The sequence below is a fragment of the Eleutherodactylus coqui genome, chromosome 1 (genome assembly GCF_035609145.1).
Source record: "Eleutherodactylus coqui strain aEleCoq1 chromosome 1, aEleCoq1.hap1, whole genome shotgun sequence".
Classification (NCBI taxonomy): Eukaryota; Metazoa; Chordata; class Amphibia; order Anura; family Eleutherodactylidae; genus Eleutherodactylus; species Eleutherodactylus coqui.
The window spans coordinates 97,680,192-97,700,857 of NC_089837.1; the positions used below are offsets into that span (position 1 = coordinate 97,680,192).

The 20,666-nt window shown below is 43.6% G+C and overlaps 1 protein-coding gene across 1 annotated transcript; it reads right to left on the bottom strand.

Annotated features, from left to right (window-relative positions):
- Positions 1–707: 707 nt before the first annotated feature.
- Positions 708–13,630, bottom strand: TM4SF20 (transmembrane 4 L six family member 20). The gene is made up of 4 exons (XM_066589368.1): positions 13,448–13,630; positions 10,747–10,812; positions 4,707–4,858; positions 708–1,041 (listed from the first exon to the last, which is right to left on the bottom strand). Exons 1-4 carry the CDS (start codon positions 13,628–13,630, stop codon positions 723–725), a joined length of 720 nt encoding a protein of 239 aa, XP_066445465.1. The 3' UTR covers positions 708–722.
- Between the last annotated feature and the right edge of the window lie 7,036 nt (positions 13,631–20,666).

The following is a 20,666-nucleotide window of genomic DNA, read 5'->3' on the forward strand; positions in this document are numbered from 1 at the left end:
AGATTCCGTACGTAAAATTTGGACGCTAATTCTTTGGCGCTTAGAATTGCATATTGGAGTTGGGACCCTTGAACTTTTCCTATTTATGACATAATCAATGCTCGTGCCAAATTTCAAGTTTCTATGACATTGGAAAGTGAGAGAATTAGATTCCGTACGTAAAATTTGGACGCTAATTCTTTGGTGCTTAGAATTGAATAATCGAGTTGGGACCCATTAGCTTTTCCTATTTATGACATATTCAATGCTCGTGCCAAATTTCATGTTTCTACAACATCGGGAAGTGAGAGAATTATTGGCAATGATGGAAATCGAACGATCTACGTGAGGGGGGCGTAACTGTCGACGACGCTCGCACGTGCGCCATTTATCATAGGATAGTTTTACTATGCCTATAATCTTCCCAGGAGTGCACTTAACAACTTCCCAAAGTTTCATGGCGATCGGATGAATGGTGTAGTAATGCATAAAGGACAGACAGACACGCAGACAGACAGACACGCATACATTCAATTTTATATATATAGATAACCAAAAGTTTGAACAGAGGTCAAGATGTAAAATTATGCAATATACAAAGTGTATGACTGATTTAGAACATTGTTTTTATTTTTCTTAATTCCTCCTCTCTCCCCTCCCCAAGAACATTTATACATGTAATCGCATTAATGGAAAAACATAGGATTTTCAAAAAGTGATAGGCATGATTTCAACTATAATCATCATTGTGATTCATAGCCATAGTTCTGGTTGCCATCGGTGTTGCGTCTGTTCTTTTTGGAGGTTCCACAAAGGAAACCGAACAGACCTGCAACGATCTGACTAATGGCCACTATGGCCTCAAGCAGCCCCACAATGGCCAAACCCACAAAGGCTGTGAGGTGGATAATTTTCTGAGAGCGCTCGTTAATTTCAAAATCCAGTACAAAATCCGGCAACTTTTCCCTTGCAAAGACCGTCGAATTGGCATCAGCCGGTGGAGTAGGTAAGCAGGTCTCATTCAGAAACCAGCCTAGGTCAAAGGTCAGGCTCTCAATGTTGCTGTTAAAAAAAGGTGATAATTCAGGTATACAAATAAAGGCTTGACGTGTACAAAGCATAGAAATATACACATGCACTCATCTAATTTGGCATTTTATTGGTTAGTGTCTAAAGGCCCATTTACACTGAAAGTTAAATTGGCCTTAAGCGAACTTCCTGCTTTAACCCATTAAGGGCCAAGCACTGTAAATTTACGGTGCTTGGTTCTGAGCTTTAAACCCAGTCAATAGTAAAAATACAGCCTCTGCTTCTACAATCAATCAGAAGCATGTTGGGTTGTCAGCTGTTAGTCACAGCTGATAACCCAAAGGAGAAGGCAAGAGGGGGTTTTAACCCCTTCTGCCCTCTCCTTTCCCGAGTACACAGTGCTCAATGAGAGCTATGTACTAAAAAGGGAAAGTATAACTTCCACTACACGAGTCGGCAGTCATGTGACCGCCGGAATCCCCTGCTACAGCAGAGCTGCAGGGTTGTAGCAGACAGCTCTGACAGTGACTATTGTCCCTACAAGGGATGTTTTTCCCTGTAACTAGGGCTCCTATGGATGCCCCGGCTACAGTGGGAAACTGTCAAATTTCAAAAAACAAAAACATGTGAATGTCCCCCAGAGGTGTTACATGACGTCATGTGGGACATAGATGATAAAAAAATAATTACATACATCAGTAAAACAAAATTACAGAATAAAATAAAAATATATACATAAAAAAGAAAATAACCCAAAGCCAACGCCAACCAAAATCATTGCTGCATGCACCCTGTAATCCGAAACCATACATATTATATATCAAAACATCCGAAACAAAATGAGGAACCCGTTGCTTTACTTTATTTTAGAGTAAATATACTAACCAAAAAAAATAACTATAAATGTTTTTTAAAAATCATTTTTTTAGCTTTTTACCCCCAATAAAACGAAAAAACGGGGAAAAAAAAGTCAGTGGAAAATATATTTAAAAAATAGCCCTATATGCCACGGAAAAAAAAAGCAGCCAAAATTATTTTGGTAGCTGAAGGAAGAAAAATGGGGCAGTTTAACTACCACATGGGTAAAATCTAGAGATGAGCGAACGTACTCGTAATGAGTACTTACGCACCCGAGTACCGCCATTTTCGAGTACTTCAGTACTCGGGCGTAAAGATTCAGGGGGCGCCGGGGGGCGGGGAGAGGCGCGGCGGTGCGGGGGGGAGCAGCGGGGAACAGGGGGGAGCCCTCTCTCTCTCCCTCTCCCCCCCACTCCCCACTGCTACCCCCCGTGCCGCCACGGCGCCCCCCGAATCTTTACGCGCGAGTACTGCTGTACTCGAAAATGGTGGTGCTCGGGTGCGTAAGTACTCGTAACGAGTACGTTCGCTCATCTCTAGTAAAATCCCTAAAAAGTATCTGGTCCTTAAGGTAAAAACAGCCTGGTCCTTAAGGGGTTAAAGGAGTTGTCTGCCTTTTTTTTATGTGACGATCAATAGATGATCTGTGGGATCCGCCATCAGGATCCCAACTGATCAGATGATTCCCAATGCCGCTGTCACTATGGAGAGCGCGGGAAGCCGATTGTACTGACCATAGCGCAGTGGCTTGGGTTGGTATTGCAGGCATATCTCCTATTAAATTCAAAAGTTAAACTTTTTATATTTTTAAGTCTGTGGTTTTTTTAATGCTTTAACAGACAATTCATATTGTCATAGCCTCATTAGGGGACTTTACAGTATAAGATAAGCATATAAAAATGTCATACTGCTACATAACATTAATCTCCCCCTTATATACAGTAAAATGCACAACAAGCCTGTTATAGCACACCTAGGTATGGTCTAGCAGACAGCGGCACTGGGCAAACCTGCTTGCAAAACAAACTTTTTCCCATTGATTACACCATGTTTGCTGCTGTTTACTATTAAATTGGTTAAAAGTCTAATATCAGTGTTCTATGTGGGCCTATTGTTGCAGGATAGTGGCCTCTCTCCCAGAGTTGGGCGCTTATGTATGTAAGCAAACTATAACTTATGGCCTTTTCACATCACATCGGAGATTCTGTTTTGAACTACTGTAGCTGAATTTCATTGAAAAAAAAAGCAGGACACATATGACTGCATGTAGGGATATTTCCTCCTATAAAATGCTGGATGGACGGAAACAGAATGAACACCATTTTGGTCAAATGGGGTCCGTTTAGTGGGGGGCACCCCTATACAATGAGGCGACCTGAGACGGCTGCCTCAGGCGGCATTCTACAGGACCTCAGAGGTTACCTCCCGGCTGGTAATTATTTCTTACCGACCATTAAGGGACAGTAAAAAATAGCCTGGTACGGTGGCTGCAGCTACTGCTGAGTCTGTGACCACTGACCTCTCTTCCCGGACTTCCCGTGCACTGCCCTGTACACAGCAGGGGAAAAGGTCTGCGGGGACATCCGGCAGCGGCTGCCACTGTCAGACTGCATCTGCAGGCTGGGTGAGGGGAATGTTTGTCTGGCTACTGCTGGGCTAGAGGCCAATAGGCGGGATACTATTCCTACTAGGGCCCCTAATGGGGTCACTATAACGACCAGGACCTTTAAGAAGGCTACTGTTATTACTGAAGTGGTACTATTACTCCGCCACTGCAGACAAGTCTCAATGGTTGTAATATGTGTTGGAAATCTAGCGTATTTGTGCTTTCAATGGCTGTAAAATGACTGATTTATTTAATTTTTTGTTGGGGGGGGGGGGTTAAGAATTTTACACTCCCCCTCAGGCAGCACTAAGACTTGCGGTCTTATGTATTTATAGATCACTAGCCTATATGTGAAAAAAGCGGCATTGATCATCCGGTAAACCATGGATACCTTTACATCAACTGCAACTGTATGCACAGAAAGAGAATATATAACACCGTATGCTTTTTTCAATAGGAATCATTTGCAGTAGCATGCAAGGGGATAAGTATACACAGCGACATGCATGTGTTCAGAGGCCTGACTTGGGGCCCAGTTCAAAACCTGAAATAGGGGCCCCCCTACTATGTATCATTTTTAACACTGGTGCCTTCTTATATGGCAGTGGGGCCTTTGAGCCCCCTAGGACACCAGTGGCTTGGTGTGACTGCTACCTCTGCTTTAGGCTAGGTACAAACTTGCATTAAAAAAAAGAAGAAAAAAAAAAGAATTTTCTGTTGCATGTGTTAAAAAAAACAAAAAAACGGGTGTTTTTTCATATTTGTGCAGTTCTATGTGGCCTCTGTATTTGGTTTGTGTTTGTTTTTTTCTCCTCTGTATGCCATGCCTTTTTCATGTCTGCAAAAAAGCCTACACATTTATTTTAAAAAACAACGGACAGCACACGCATGTTTTTTCTCTCCCCATAGACTTCAATAGGCAAGTCTCACATGTAAGATGGGTTAGAATAGTACAAGCCAGGAGTTCTTTGACGCATGCCTGCATGAAAAAACTCAGTAGTGTGTTGCACTATATATGGGTCTGTATGCTGTCCGTGTGTAGTCCATTTTTATTAACACACTACACACGGATGAAAAAAAAGGCTAAGTGTGTTGGAGGCCTACAAAATATAGAGCTCAAATGTGGTGGAAACCTAACCTAACTGTATGGGTGAACTGCAAAACATTCTTGGGATGTATTCCTCGTATATCCAAGAGCAAAAAATGTATTTGAAATGTATGCTAATAAACGTACCTGAGATTACCCAATGTATAATCACAATGTTCCAAAGTATTGCTTCCTTTCTCGCAGATCAGGGGCCCTTTACTGATTGCATAGATGGATATCAAGGTGCAATAAGCAGATCCAATAATGCTGATAACGCACAACAGCGAGGAGGACAACATCTGTGGAGCAGACAGATCAACTTTAGTACTTCATCTCAGATATTACTGGTATCACTAATATTAATGGCATATGGATATAACAGATCTTATAAATACAATAAAAAATAAGCTAGACAAGTGAATGATTATTGGAATTTAAGGGGACCTGTCATTGCCTATAAGCACCATAAACCCAGCTATGGTGCTCTTAGGACAAAGGAATCTGGTAATGTACTTTGCATACTTATCCAGCTCCCCGTTCCCTCACTGTCACCTATGGAGACGAACTGTTTGACCGCGGCAATTCCCCTTTTCTGCTACCCAAGCGGAATCCTCAGTGCAGGTGTGAAACCACTCTGACCTAATTTAAGTAATCTAATACGGTAGTTTCTCTGCTTAAACTGTGACATTGCTTTCACTTGATTAACATTTCTTCACCTATACGATATAAGCAATGACTTTTTAGGTTGCGGCTTGTACCTTTACATGCATGTATTTGGGCCTGCACATATACAATATGTACATACAATGTACGGTCTTTGACAATAACATCATTTTAAAGGAGTTGTCGGCTTTCGCTAGAAGGGTCCAACCTGGTACAACATTGTCTTGTCACTAGGACTTGCAGTGACAGATGTAATCTCAGGGGGAATTTGGCAGCAAGTGTTCCTGTCATCTGCTGCGTTACCAGGGGGGAAATTAATCATTGCACAATGTCCATCAGAAGGAATGTATAATCAGGAAATTACATATTATTTAAATCAGGTCTTATTTTAAGGACTTATTTACATAAGCCCTAAAATAGAGGCGTTTTTTCTGAGGGAATACAGTTGATCTTTTAATCAGACTGAACTCGCACAGAAATAGAACTCATTGATTTCAATAGTTCTATCCACATGAGCTTTTTTTTTACTTAGTCCGAGTAAATAAAAAAAAACATAGCATGTCTTCTCTTGGTCTGTTTCTCCATTAAAGTCAATGGGTGCTTTAAATAAAAATGGTTCACACTCGCGTGTAACTATGGGAACCATAAAAAAACAACACAGAACCAAGAAGGGCCACCTTCCATTTTTTTTAACACATGGAAAAAGCAGGCATTATTTGACTGTTAAAAAATGCATAAAAATAAAAAAAAGGGCCAGTCACACTTGCCCATGTGAATAAGGCCTAAATATGTTTTTTTTATATAAGATGTGTGTATGTTTTTTTTATGAGACTATCTATCTACAAAAAATTCTTGAAATTCAAGTTTTCACATTGACCACTAGCTCAGTCACAGTAGTTGATATTTCTTCTTTCCGCAGCAGATTCATCACATTTCCAACAGAGGGCTGAAGGTTTAAGGTGGCCGTATGCATTAGATAGAAGTAGGTTGATGGCAGAATATTTGCTCTATGAACAATCGTCTGGTGGACAATTATTACACTGACGCAGCTGTAAACATGTTAGACCATGTTAGTTATTATAGTCATTCGAATTGGTCAAACATGTTCAATGACACCACGCGAAGGACAAACAGTCTTTCACTGGGGAATGTTCTTTAACATTATGATCCTTTCTGTAATGTCTGACTGCACCAAGTACATTAACCCTTTGCAATCCAATTTTGGATTCAGGGTTCGCTAGGGGATTTTCACTTTCTGCCATCATACAATGGCGCCACCTACTAGCTAGAGCCAGTACTGCAGTATTGGACATGGCGGAGAGGCCCCTGACAACAGAGCGGCCATTAATGAACAGTAAAAATACCCTACCGGACGTCTTCCAACATCGGAAGCTGCGCAGCCTTCAATCAGAATGTCTTTAGACGTCAGACAGTGGATTGGAAAGGGTTAAAGAGCTAGCGCCTATCAGATGACTTCTTTCTACACAATGACAGCGTATCATCTGTCTGCTACAAAGACCATTCATTGCTACCTTTCTCAAGACAAATGATTGTTTTGGGTGACATCATCTGTTTGGATTTACTTTTGACTAAGGACCCATTTACACAGGCCAATACATTGTTTAGATTCCGGCATCAAGCGGGAATCTGAACAGTTATCATTCAGTGTAAATGCATGCCCCGACTGAACGATGAATGAGAATTCATTTGCTTCCTGTTCGTCATTCAGTTATTGCATGCAGAAAACTCAACGACGGATCGGCCCATGTAAGCAGGCAATCGTTCATCTATGAACAACTACCTGTGAATGGAGGTGGGCAGGCCAGAATGATCCCCGGCTTCCTCTGCCTCCATTCACTGAGAGATACTCATTCCTGTGTAAAAGCACAGGAATGATTATTGCTGGGATGACCTATAGGGCGTCTGCGCCCAACAGGTTATCTCGTGTACAAGGGCCATAATGTGTATAGGCACATTTAATGACAGCTCTATTATACTGCTGGAGGGTGAGATAAGGCAATACTGCAACACCATACACATAGCTATGCCTCTGTGCACATCTCCCTTATCTCTTGCTGGTGTCTACGGTAGAAGCTGTTTATAACTTCCTGGAGACTGTTATGATCTATGATAGTTCTTTATTAATTGGCTCTCATTTGCACTACCACAAAACACCCTGCTGTACTGTCTATACAGGATTGAAATGTGTGTCTCCAATAAGGCCAGTCTTTAGAAAGTTTTTAAGAACAAAAATCAAATACCTACAACTTTTAAACAAAAAGAATAAACACATCATTAATCCTCTACAGAGTTTAGGCTCATTTAAACACAAAGATAATCTTTCAAACGATTGAAAGATTGAACATTTTAGCGATCTTTTTGCATAAAGTGTTAATGGCCACTGATCAAGGCTGCTGTCAGGTTACAATGTAATCTTCCGACTCCCATGGAGAACATGGCATGTGGTCTGTTGAGAGACACTTTTCTCTCTGTGGCTGAACAATGGATTTTAAGTTCACCTTAATAGGTTTTCACATATTTGAGATATTGCAGTTGAAAATAATGACACTTTTAACCATTTCCCTCCCTTTCCTTCCTGCAAAATGACGTACCCTTACCTCATAGGGATAGCGCGAGATCGTGACAGATCTCGTGCTATCCCGCAGCGGGAGCTGGCTGTGAGTCATAGCCAGCCTCTGGCTGCAGCAGCGGGGGTGCATCAGAGATGCCCCCCCCCGCGCTGTTAACCCCTTCCCTGCCACGATTTATGTAGATCGTGGCATGGGAAGGGTTCACAGAGGGTGCACGCTCCCTCTGTGAAGTTGCCGGGCTCTCGTGATATAATCGCAGAGAGCCCGGCTGGTTGCCATGGCAACAGGACACCAGATACCGGCGTCCTGTATTGCCAGTGCCTGGGATCCCTGTATAAGCGATAAGGCATGGCAGGACAGAAGTCCTGCCATGCCTTATCACAGCGATCATCAGTGCTGTGGTTTAAGTCCTCCAGAGGGACACAGATGGTGTAAAAAAAAGATAATGTAAAAAAAAAATGTACAAAAACCCTTTTTTTTGTGCTTTTTCTCATACTAGCATAAAAAAAGGTAAAAAAAAAATTAAATCGCAAATATTTGGTATCGACACGTCCATAATGACGTGTACAATAAGTTGAACACACTTTTTATTCTGGTAAAAAAAAAAAAACACTAAAAAACTGAGGCAAAATGCTAATTTTTAGCATTTTGCCTCCCAAAAAATGGAAAAAAAGGATCAAAAAACAGTATATTCCCCAAAGTGGTACCAATAAAAACTACAGCTCGTCTCACAAAAAATAAGCCCCCACAGAGCTCAGTACATAGAAAAATAAGAAAGTTACAGGACTTTGAATGCAGAAATTTAGAAAAAAAAAAGATTAAAAAAAAAAGGGTTTTATTGCAGAAAAGTGGGAAAATCTAAAAAAGATATAAGAATTTTGGTATGGTTGTAACCGTACCGGCCCGCAGAAAAAAATGTATTGTATCATTTTTGCTGCATGATTAACACTGTAAAAAAACAACACAAAATCTATGGCAGAATTGATGCGTTTTCTCTCCCTGTTATCATAAAAAAAATAATAAAAGTTTTACAATATAGTCTATATACCCAAAAATGGCACCATCTAAAAGTAAAGTTCGCCATGCAAAAAACAAGCCGCGTCGACAGAAAAGCAAAAATGTTATGCCTTTTGAAAAATGGAGATGAAAATCCGCCAAAAATCATTGCGTCCTTAAAGGGGTTGTCCGGCCACACAGGGTAAAAATTTTTATAATGCTGCTGCTTTCCTTTCAGTAAGGATAGTAACAGACAGCATACAGGGGCTCAAACCGGCCGGCAGATCAGCTGCAATGTCAGTTTCTTACCTTAGAATCTGATCTTCACTGCAGCTTTCAAAGATGGCGCCTCTGTGCTGCCTTCCCACAATGCTCTGCGCTCTCCCTCTTCTGTGTGCTCGCTCTTGATGGTAGTAAGAGACATGAAAAGGCAGGATTTCCCTCAGCTCAAGTCCTAGCCCCGCCCATGACACGCCCACCTCTATTGAACTGATCTACAGTCCTCCCCGCCCAGGCCCCCCCCCTGCTGCATACTATAATCAGAGGGGGTGTGGCCAGGGGAGACTGTCATACACTCATGGTTCACGATAAAATCCTACCATGAGTGTAAACAGCAGCACAGTGTATAGTGAATGGAGAGGGGCAGGGGAGAGCCGAGAGAGAACTCTCCTGCAGCCCCCCACTGCAAAGCTACCTACTGCCCCCCCCCCCCACCCTGCTAAAGTAAAGTAAAACACAACATTTCCCCACACACACATGCCCTCATAGTGCCCCTCCCACAGCGACCCCTCTCACAATGACCCCCCCCCCAACTTCTGTCAGCCGGGTCCCTGCACACACACACATCACTGCACCCCCCCCCCCCCCTTGCACACATCCATCCATCCATCTCTCCATCTCCACCCCCCCCCTTCCCCCGGGACTTCTGACAGCCGGGTCTCCAGACACCACGAACACACACACACATCACTGCACCCCCCCCCCTGCACACATCCATCCATCCATCCATCTCTCCCTCTCCACCCCCCCCCCCGTGAGAGCCCGCCCCTCCACTCATTCTTACCTTGGAGATGAAGAGCCAGCAGCCACACCTCCCCTGCAGGCAGAACTGAGCTTCCCAGCGGCTGAAGGTCTTCTGCACATGCGCAGAGCTGTGCTGGAGAAGCTTGTCCCCGTCGTCCCGACAAGAAGAGGACAAGAGACTTGTCGGAACCCATGGCAACCGAGGAGCAACACAGGGGGGGCAGCCCAAGAGGTAAGTGAATAACTTCTGTTTGCCTAATTTACAATGCACAATGTATATTACAAAGTGCATTGTATTGGGCAAACAGAAGTAATGAGACCTAATGTTTATGGCCGGACAACCCCTTTAAGCCCAAAATAGGCCATGTCATTAAGGGGTTAATAAATATGCACAAATTCTATCGGTCCATTTTTACTGCCTAAATGAAGTACAATATGTGGCAAAAAAAAAACAATGTCAAAATCACTTGGATATGCAAAGCCTTTACGAAGTTATTCTATGTCAAAGTGACACGTCAGATTTCCAAATTTGGCCTGGTCATTAGGGCGCAAACAGGCGTGGTTACTAAGGGGTTAATTGAGTGTAGAATACAGATTATAAATGCAGTGTAGTGGAGATGGTACAGGCTGTAGCTGATCATGTAATGCCATGCTGATGCGTTATGGGATTGATGTGAAAGTGATTCAACATCAGGATAGTAGCTGATAGACATCAGACAGGAGGCTGCACTGCACGAAAATGAAAGCAATATACACAGGAGACCTCCAGAGTGTGCAGGCAATTAGGTACTGTGTTTTATCCTGAGTGGCCCTTTAACCTAGAATGTTCTAATATGATTGTGGACGAGGGTTTTTCTAAATCAGACAACCCCTTTAATTTCATTCACTAAAATTGGATATTAAAGTATACTTACCCCTCCCCTGCTATTACAGCTTCCTTTCTTTCTTGCTGCCAAGGTCATTGATACGGCTGGTAAAACCTACAGGAGAGATTGACAAAAACAGATGATGAGCTATATTCTTTAGCGGTGTACTCAAAGTGAACAATTACACATAAGTATGGCTGTGTGATGATTTGATATTTGAATAAAAGCCTGACACCACTGCATGAATGAAGTGACAATCGCACATATCTGCCACGTCTCCATTCATTTCAATGAGAGCACAGGAGATTGCCAAGCGCTCGTTCTTGACAATTGCTGACATTGCCATTGAAATGAATGGAGTGGTGGTACGCATCGGGTGGCTACCGCTTCATTCAAGCAGGGACCATTGGAATTCTCAGTTGGAATGTTCATCCTTATTTGTTTTTCCTCCTACTCAACCCTCTAATGAAGCAACAGGATCTGGCAGTGTATGGAAGGCACTGATTCTACCAAATCAGCATCAAACTAGTGTTAGTAATAATTAACAAGTAGCAAAAGAACCAACAATACAAGGAGCGAGAGATTGTGGCTGGATTGCTTTTGATGATCAATCATTTTAGAAGGAAATTCATAACATTTTATGTCAACCAGGCAGGATTAAGGTGATTTACATATATAGATAACAAGTTTCAGTACAGAAGGTAGTACTAATTGAACCCATGCAAAATTGTGGACTTTGTACCAAAACGTCATAATCATAAAACACAAAACATCCACTGCACTGTTGTGCGTCCTTGTCTTATTTTAATAAAATAAGGCCGGTTTACACCTGCGTCAGCGATTTTGCTTTCCTCCTCCATTCGGGGTTCCATCCACTTTCTGCCTAGCTGCCCGTTTTTGGACGAAGGAAAAAGTGCTGTATGCAGCCCTTTTCCTTTTGGTATTTTAAGCCAGATCTGTGATGGGACCTCCGGCAGGAGTGAAACTGGTGTTACAGAATTAAAGAAACTGCGAACAAAGCATAAAACAGATAAAAGGTAGAAGGTAAAAGAAACCTGTTCAGTTGATACTTATGGGATCAGGAGCGGACACAGACAACTGAAGACCACTGTGCAAGAACAGAGTTTGAGCCCCCTTTCGGTATATCCATAACTTAGCTGTGAACCCTGGTCTAATTTTGCTCAAAACCGTTTTATATTTTCTTATATAAAAAGCCGAAATGAGACACTTGTCACACAGGTCATAACCACATAGAACACATATGGAATTAGACCTCATCAATGATATCAAGTTTTCAATACCTAATCCCACATTTAACCCTAAAACGTCATGAGAGAAATGCATGGATAATTTCCAATTTGTTATGGAAAGGGAATTATTGAAATGACAGAGAAGCAATGAGATTAGAAAAACCAGCAATGATAGCCTTTCCATAAAAGAAAAGAAGGAATTAAATAAACTGTCCAACAATAAAATGTGACCATCAGAAAATCGGACAAAGGGGGGAATGTAGTCATTCTAGACACGGATCTATATTCGAAACTGGTCTATGATATATTAAATTAAACTAAGATTTACCGGAAGATTGGAAGAAATCCTACACCGGATTGTATCATACAGTTATCTAAATTGCGCAAAGAAGGAATAAAGGCATGAATATTAGAAGAGAAGGAGGCAGCTTTTCTTTGCCCAGAAAATCCATCAGTGGCTATTTTCCACGGACTTCTGAAGATACATAAAGAGGTTTTTCCTTTCCTCCTATGTCCTATTGCTGCAGGGATCGATTTCCCCTGTGAGAGACTCTGCTTGTGGGTGGACTTATCGCTGCAACCCCTGGTACAGAGAACTCCAGGATATTTAATGGATCGTAAAAGTGTTATTCAGCAAACACAAAATATTGCATGGAATATCGTTGGCTGTCATGTGATGTTAAAGATCTGTACTCGCGCATACCGCACCATGTGCCCATTGAGGCTGTCAAATTTTACCTGGAAAAATATAGTAAATACACAATACACTTAAAAGAGTTTATGTGTTGAATTTCTCCTCAAATATCATGTTTTTTATGTTTGATGGTATATATTTTTCACAGGTTTCAGGAGCCCCGATGGGCTCCACATTTTCTCCGACGATCGCCAATCTTGCCATGAGTTGGTGGGAGGAGCTATTTATTTTTCCTTGCAATAATCCCTTTTGTGGCCACATAGTGTGGTATGCTCGATACATAGATGACGTCATCATCATATGGAACGATGACGTACAGGAAAATGATGTTGACAATGCTTGTATAATTTACCAGCTTTCATCACAAAAAGGAGATAGTGATTTCCATAAAACCCTTTAAACTTGTATTTACATTAAACCCCCAAAGAGTCCAACAATTTAAGTGTACTATACATGTTAGATTAACGTTAATGGATCTGCTGAAAATCTAATGTGTATGGAGGTCTCCCGATGTACCAAATTAGCAGATGATGGTGGAGATGAGAATTGGAACTGCTGACCTTCTACATGCTGGAATTTTTATTCTGCTTAAGATAAGCCTGTGCCAGGAGCATCTCACTTATTCTAATAGGGAGAAGGAGATTAGCTTGTCTCTTTCTCCCTACCAAAATAAGTATGAACACTTGGTCAAGTGTCCATATTTCTGGTGACACCATGGTAAAGCTATTAGCTAAATTAATGGTCATCTAACAGCTATGAGTATCTGATGTACATAAATCGATTCTTCCTCCTAATTGATACTCACAAGTAAGCCTCCGCCAACCAGTCCTGGAAGCCACCACTCGTAACATGAAATCGGACTGTAGAAGGGTCTTCCATCTTCTACATAATCGGCAACAAGGGGAGTTAAGTTAAATGCGATCGCCAACAGAGCTAGCACCAACAGAAGGAAACCATTGCAGGACGACCAGTTCTCTGTGCATGTCATGTTGTTAGAGTACTATGAGTACTGACTACTGAGGAATAAATATTATCAGGGCTTCTTAAGGAGCAAAGTTAAAGTTTACCAGAGAAAAATATGTATCACGCGCATTAAAGGATATTTGCGGGGCCAGAGTCCACGTAGAAGAGGAAGTAAATCGCAAAGAACTCTACCACTCTTAAGAGCCCTATTGCAATTAGGTTATAAAGTCTTGTTATCATGCTTGTATCATTACACAGTAAAATCATGGTGTTCAGTGTTTTAGTTACCGCTATCTCACTTGACGGTGGCCGGTCGTACTGTATATTTTCAGAATTTAAACTGTGTGTCGTTCCGAGTTACATAATGAAATCTTGTGTATCCATCTTCAACTATTGAGGATCCCTAACCATTAACATCGCCATAACTCAATGAACTAAGATTACCCTAACCAGATGATCCGTCTGACCTTCCTTGAGAAGGTCTAAAGAATCCTAACACTACATCACAACTCATGTCATTCACCTCACTTCATCTCATCAGGTATTGTGTCATCGTAACATCACCACAAGAAGAATGAAGAAGACGGATGGCTACAGTGCAAACATTTTATAAATCAGTCTTTATCACAGCATGTTCAGTATATATTGCTTACTAGTATCTGCAGTCTCAGACACCCACTAGGGCCTTTTAACCTAATCCACAGATATTGGATTTCTACTGTATTCCTGTCCTGTATTTAACTTCGTCATGTAATGTCCAATTTAGATGGGACGATAGTCATCTAAACAAATACATGAGCGCCGACGTCAACGCAAAGGTTGTTAGCCACTGCCGGTATTTACACTGAATGATTATCAGTGTAAAAGGGCACTATGGCTCCATGATTGTCAGGCAGTAAAGCACTCGAAAGTCGTCCTAGTGTAATTGCTCCTATGCTTTCACATAGGAGCAATGATCGTTCAGTGAATGGAGGCGGAGCAGGTGGGAGATTGCCTGCCCGCCTCCACAGAAAGTAGGTCATCATTCATACATGAACGATTGCCTGTTTATACAGACTGATTGTTGTTCTATTTGTATGCCTGCTGAAACTAAACAAAAAACAATAAGTGAACAAATTATTATTCTTCGTTCGGGTGCTGGTAGCATTTACACCGAACGATTATTGTTCAGATTCCCAGTATCCAGTGTGAATCTGAACAATAATTGTTCTGTGTAAAGCGACCTTTAGTGAAGCTGTTACCATGCAGGGCGGCGCAAGGTCCCGCGGTCAGTGCACGCCGCTCCTGCGTCGGCTCCGGTGTCCTGGAGCTCTGACATCGGGGCTCTCCCGGTGACGTGGAGCGGCTGGTGTGCGGCGGCGTGGGCGTGTCTGCCCGTAGGGCGCCGCCCGCACTCCTTCACCTCTCTTGTGCAGTAGGGGGGAGCTGGCTCCTCCCACTCTCCGCCCCTGGGGTGTAGTCTTTCATTTATAAGGCTGGCAGTGACCTGAGCTCACGGCCAGTTATTGGTTCTGCTTGCATCTAGTCAGCCTGTCTCAGTCAGTACTAGTTGCTAGTCAGTCTCCTTCTAGTTTGCCTGTCAGCATTCCATCTCCAGCCTTGCTTTGCCTTGTAAGTCCTGTTGGTCTTTTCCATCTGCCTCTCTGTCGGCACTCTGTCCCTAAACTTCTGGTACCTTGCCAGGTTAGATTCCGGAACTTCTCCCGCCCAGGGCAGGCGTTTATTGATTCCGGAGCAGCCGCTAACCTGATAAGTATAAGTTTCGTTAGACCCCTGATGGCTGAATTTGTGGTGCTGAAGACGCCAATTCGTTTTACTAGCATTGATGTTACCCCTCTTGCTTCGGGCTTGGTACGATGGAGGACCCCAGTGTTACAGTTTACGGTGGGGGGTCGCCACTCGGAAGATCTCTCATTCCTGGTGATGGAGAAAATGTCGGTAGACATGGTACTAGGGATGCCATGGCTGGCGTTGCACAACCCCCAATTCAATTGGGCCACTATGGAGCTGACCCAGTGGGGACCATCCTGCCATAGCCATCTTGCTCCCCTTCCTCTCTGCTCAGTTGATACCGCGCTCAGTCCCCGTGGTCCGACTTCCCTTCCTACCCCGTCTGCCTGTCGTGCTGCTGATGTCGCCGCCGATGTGCTGCAGGGGGGATGGAAGGAAGTGCAAAAGAATCTAGAAGTGGTGGGGTCTCGTATGCAGTTGCGTAGTGGGAAGAGTCTGTCTGTATCTGAGCCGTACAGGGTGGGACAGAAGGTGTCCTCTGGAAATCTCAAAAGGAGGGTTCGCAGCGTGTTCTATAAGTCTTTATCGAAACCTTTTGTCCCTTGTATAGCAGCCCACAAACACAGTTCTAAAGACCCATATTGCCTCTGTGCACTGCGACACAGGTGCTGTGCTATTTGCATGAACCCTAAATGTAATTACTTATTGAGCCCCAGAACTCACCACATTGTCAGCTGTTTAAACAGGTTTTACAGCAATTTAACCCCTTAGCAGGTGTGCAGGGTTGGTATTGAGCAGGATGGGGAGACAAGCCCACTCTATACGCGTGCAGTGCAAGCTGTCTTTAACTGCTGACACCTGGCAATAACAGCTGCGATCAGCACTCATGATTACCCTTTAAATTTAAATGCCCTGATTGGCGTTCAGAGGTCTTGAACAGCCCCCTTTGATGAGATCACAAGGTGCCATCCAGGGGCCTTCTAAAGGCCCCCAAGTGTGCTATGTATTTCTGCCTATTAAGATGGGGCTGTGGCAAGTCTTAATACAATACCAGAAATACCATATACTGTAATTCTGATCGTCCCTATGGGGACTAAAACAAAAAATCTGAAAAAGTTATTATTTATCAATGGAAAAATAAAAAAGTTATAGTGGTCAATAGATGGTGAGTGTGGAGGCAAGCAGTTTTGTACACGTGCAGAGAGGAGCTGCCAGGTTTGAAACTGGCTTGCCGATTGATAAGGGGCAGATGATCGCCCTTGTGGAAGCACATCTTATTCTCTAGGACACCAGGCTAGAGGATTATCATATTCGGGCATGGAGGAATGACGCCTGGGAGCATGTGGCGGAGGTGCAACACCCCAGAGGGGTACCCTGGACACCCGCCTAACGTGAAGACCTGGAATGGTAAAGTGTTGGCTCCCAGAGAGATGACACCTAGCCAAGGCCAGAGCAGAATTGCAGGACAACTTCGACACCCCTAGGATAGGGAATGCCAATAAACGGGACGATGGGACTAGTAGTTATCACTTGTGATGCAACCGTTCCCATACACCGGTATGCTACATGGCAGAGAATAAACACAAAGACTTGTGTATCGTACATTGGGTCCCCAGGAATGGTTAGGGCCCAGTATAACTTTACTTGGTAAACTTTGGCAAAAACAATTATTCACAGTAATGCAGGTACAATTCTTCAAAGTGTAAGCAAACAAGAGCTCAGAGATCAGGGAGCATACACAGGATGAAACTGCCCCTACAGTCCACGTTATCTGTATGGTACCACTCCTGCACTTAGAGCACTCCAGAGGAGGAAGAGGGGTACCGGTCACTCCAACAGTAACTCTGGGAAAAATTACTTACTCAATGGATTAACACCCTGCACGGCAGGAGCATGGGTGTGACTCAGTAACGTACCTCTATGCGGTGATCCTGAGTTGGACGGCCGCATAGGAAAGGCTTGTGGTTTGAATTGATTCCTGTACGATTGGTCTCTATATACAGAATTACTCGGGGATGCTCTCTCTTACGGTCTTAGGACTCACTCAACTCACATCCAGATACCAATCACTATGGGATATCTCTCCTACTCCTCCATCTTCACCTACATGAAAGCTGAAGGTGCTTCAATGTGGCTCTGTGTAAGGTAGTCAGCCATTGGAACTCTCTGAAGATGGACTCCTTTCCCGCTCTCAATCACTCCTATTTATACCTTCACTTATACCACATGAAATGACAAACTAATATATTTACATGCAGGCAATGATTTTATTACTGTTAACCTCTCAAGCGCCGCAGCTGTGCAATACACACACTGGATATGACAAGACAAGCTTTGCACTGTGCATCTACATAGGATAAACATGTATGACAATTATGGAGGAGACCAGGATGGTGTTCTGGACCACTACAGTTTCCCCCCTACTTAAAAATAAGGCGCCCCTGGTGCCTCTAAAATGGTGTATACATCCGGAGTCAGGCCGTCTTGAGTGTCTGACTTTCATCCCCTTTAAGAACAACACTGCCCAGTCAAGGAGTGTGCAAGGCGAAACCTGTAAGCAAAACTCCTACCTCTGGTCACCTATATATAAGCATGTACCCACTCCCAGTGTACTGTGACTAAAGGAAGTGTTATTTCTATGTGTGGCTTCTATTTATAACAGCGTGTAAAGGACTGTGACTTGCAAGTTCATTAGAGAAAAATCAACTAGGCTGGACAGAATCCAAAGGCACTAGTATTTCTATGGAGCTTCTTTTATTACTTTACACTGAAGGCTAGTATTGTAAGATCAGTGGAACGAACGTCACTATTTCTTCCATAGAAGGAAACACACTGTACCATACACAAAAATATGAAAGGGTGACTGGCAGGAAAAAGAGAGCAAAAATTATCATTGGAGCAGTTAGTAGCTTAAATCAATAGCCCTGTCTGTGATTTGAAGAGGGGAATGAAAGGCCCCGCCCCCTGAGACAGGTTGGAACGGGCTGCTAAACAGTAAGACTGGACTTAGGGGTACACAAAAGACCTCCAGTCATACACAGATAACTATCACACCATACACACAGTCTCAAGCATACGGTGACTTACTAAATTAGCATAAATTAGCATGAATTGATTACATTGGACTAGACATAAATTATGCATGAAAATACTAAATTACTTTAAGCATGAAAAATTACTATAGAGAGCATGAGCAATTGAACTATAAACTTGAACACACCTTTACTTTTCTTCCTCAAGCACATTCTTAAACATTATAAATGTTGCTTAACTTTTATAACTTTTTAACATTAAAAAGCATTTGCAAGAAAGCATTACTTTGCAGTTGTTGTGCATAACTGAAAAACAAGAATAAAGAAGCGTCTCTTATGTAAAAAGCCTTTTAAAAGGTGAACTGGTCCTTTGGCTTCCTAAAAGTTGGAGGGCCGATAAGCGCAGGCCTCAGCTCTCTCCAGAGTCACAAATGTTCCCAAGCGCTGAAATGTACTTTTACCCCCGGGTTTTCAAAATCCAGCAGGAAGCGATGCAATACCGGGGGTATGAGTGCTCAGGCTAACTGATTGTCCACTATCTAGGGAAGGGGCGGCTCCTCTTCTGGTTTGGGTAGTCTCCGCGGCCTAGCCGGTTGCAGAATCCCAGAAGGAATCAGCCTCCTGTTTAGCGGCAGCTGCCCGGGGGTGATGCGCTCCATCTCCTTCAGTGTTTCTGGCTCATCGCCCCAATAAAACCGGAGCTCAGGTGGTGGGTAGCCCGCCGGCACCCTACGGACTACTTGGCTGCTCGCACTGGCTGTAGGAGACATCTCAGATTCTGCCCAGCCAAAAATGTTCTGAGCCCAGGAGTCTGCAGCTGCAGTTAACTCCTCCCACCTTGGGCTCCAACAAGTTCATTCAGCAGGGGTAGTTCCCCCTTTACTTTGCGCCAAGCCAGGGAGTAGTCTTTTTGGTGCCAAGCAGCTTTGCGGAAGCTTCTTGGCATGAGTGAGCCATAGAGAAGAGAATTATGAAATGGGCGCCATCTTGTGTGGCCCCATTAGAACTTAAGTGGCAGTCTATTAGACTTGTATGGTGTAACAGTTCAGATCCTGTGCCAAGTGACGCCAGAAAAAGGAGACCTTGCAACACCCCAGTGGGATGACTCTGGACACTTGACTATTGTGCAGAGGTGGGAGGGATAAGTGTTGGCTTGTCACGGCGGCACTTACCAGGCTCTGGTCCCTGAGGGACATCACGTAGCCATGGCCAGAGCAGGATTGCAGGCCACCTTCAACACCCAAAGAATAGGGAATGTCAATAAATAAACGAGACAATGGGGGTAGTAGTTATCACTTGTTACGCCACTGTTCCCACACATCGGTATGCTACACGGCAGAGAATAAACACAGAGACTTGTGTATCGTACCTCGGGTCCCCAGGAACGGTTAGGGCCCAGTATAACTTTTACAACACAGGTATTCACAGCAATGCAGGTAGAATTTTTTTTAAGTGACAGAAGGCTAGAGCTCAGAGGTCAGGGAGGATACACAGGATGAAAACCAGTCCTACAGTCTACATTATCTGTACGGCACCGCTCCTGGACTGGGAGCACTCCAAAGGAGGAAGGGGGTCAGGATCACTCCACAGACACACCAGCAGACATTTATTTAAATGAAGGCTTACACAATAACGGCCCAAACAGCAGGCACGTGGGTGTGTCTCAGTAGAGTACCTATGTGCGGTGATCCTGACTCTGGACAGCCGCACAGGAAAAACCTGCTGTGTGAACTGGTACCTGTATGATGGGTTCCTCTATACAGAACTATTGTAAGGTGCTCTTTCTCTCGATGATGGTGGGACTCACTCCATTCACATCCAGACTTCACTCGCTATGGGATATCGCTCCTTTTCCTGTCTGCCAGAGTGTCTGTGGAGTGACCCTTACCCCCTTCCTCCTTTGGAGTGCTCCCAGTCCAGGAGCAGTGCCGTACAGATAATGTGGACTGTAGGACTGGTTTTCATCCTGTGTATCCTCCCTACCTCTGAGCTCTAGCCTTCTGCCACTAAAAGAGAATTCTACTTGCATTGCTGTGAATGGGTTGTCAGATGTCTGGCTAAGCCAAGGCATGTGCATCAAGATCCAGCTCCTCATCCAGTGGCCCATCCTGTTGCTAGGGTTGCCACCTTTGTCACGAAAAAATACCGGCCATGGTAAAAAAAAGGTGTGTGGCAGAGGCGTGACTTGGGGGCGTGGCTTATCACAGCATTTTTTTCCTCCTTTATCTCCTGGATCCGGTCCAGCGGCTGTGTGCATGCAGAGGATCCAGGCCAGTGAGCGTGTTCTCGCGAGTAGAT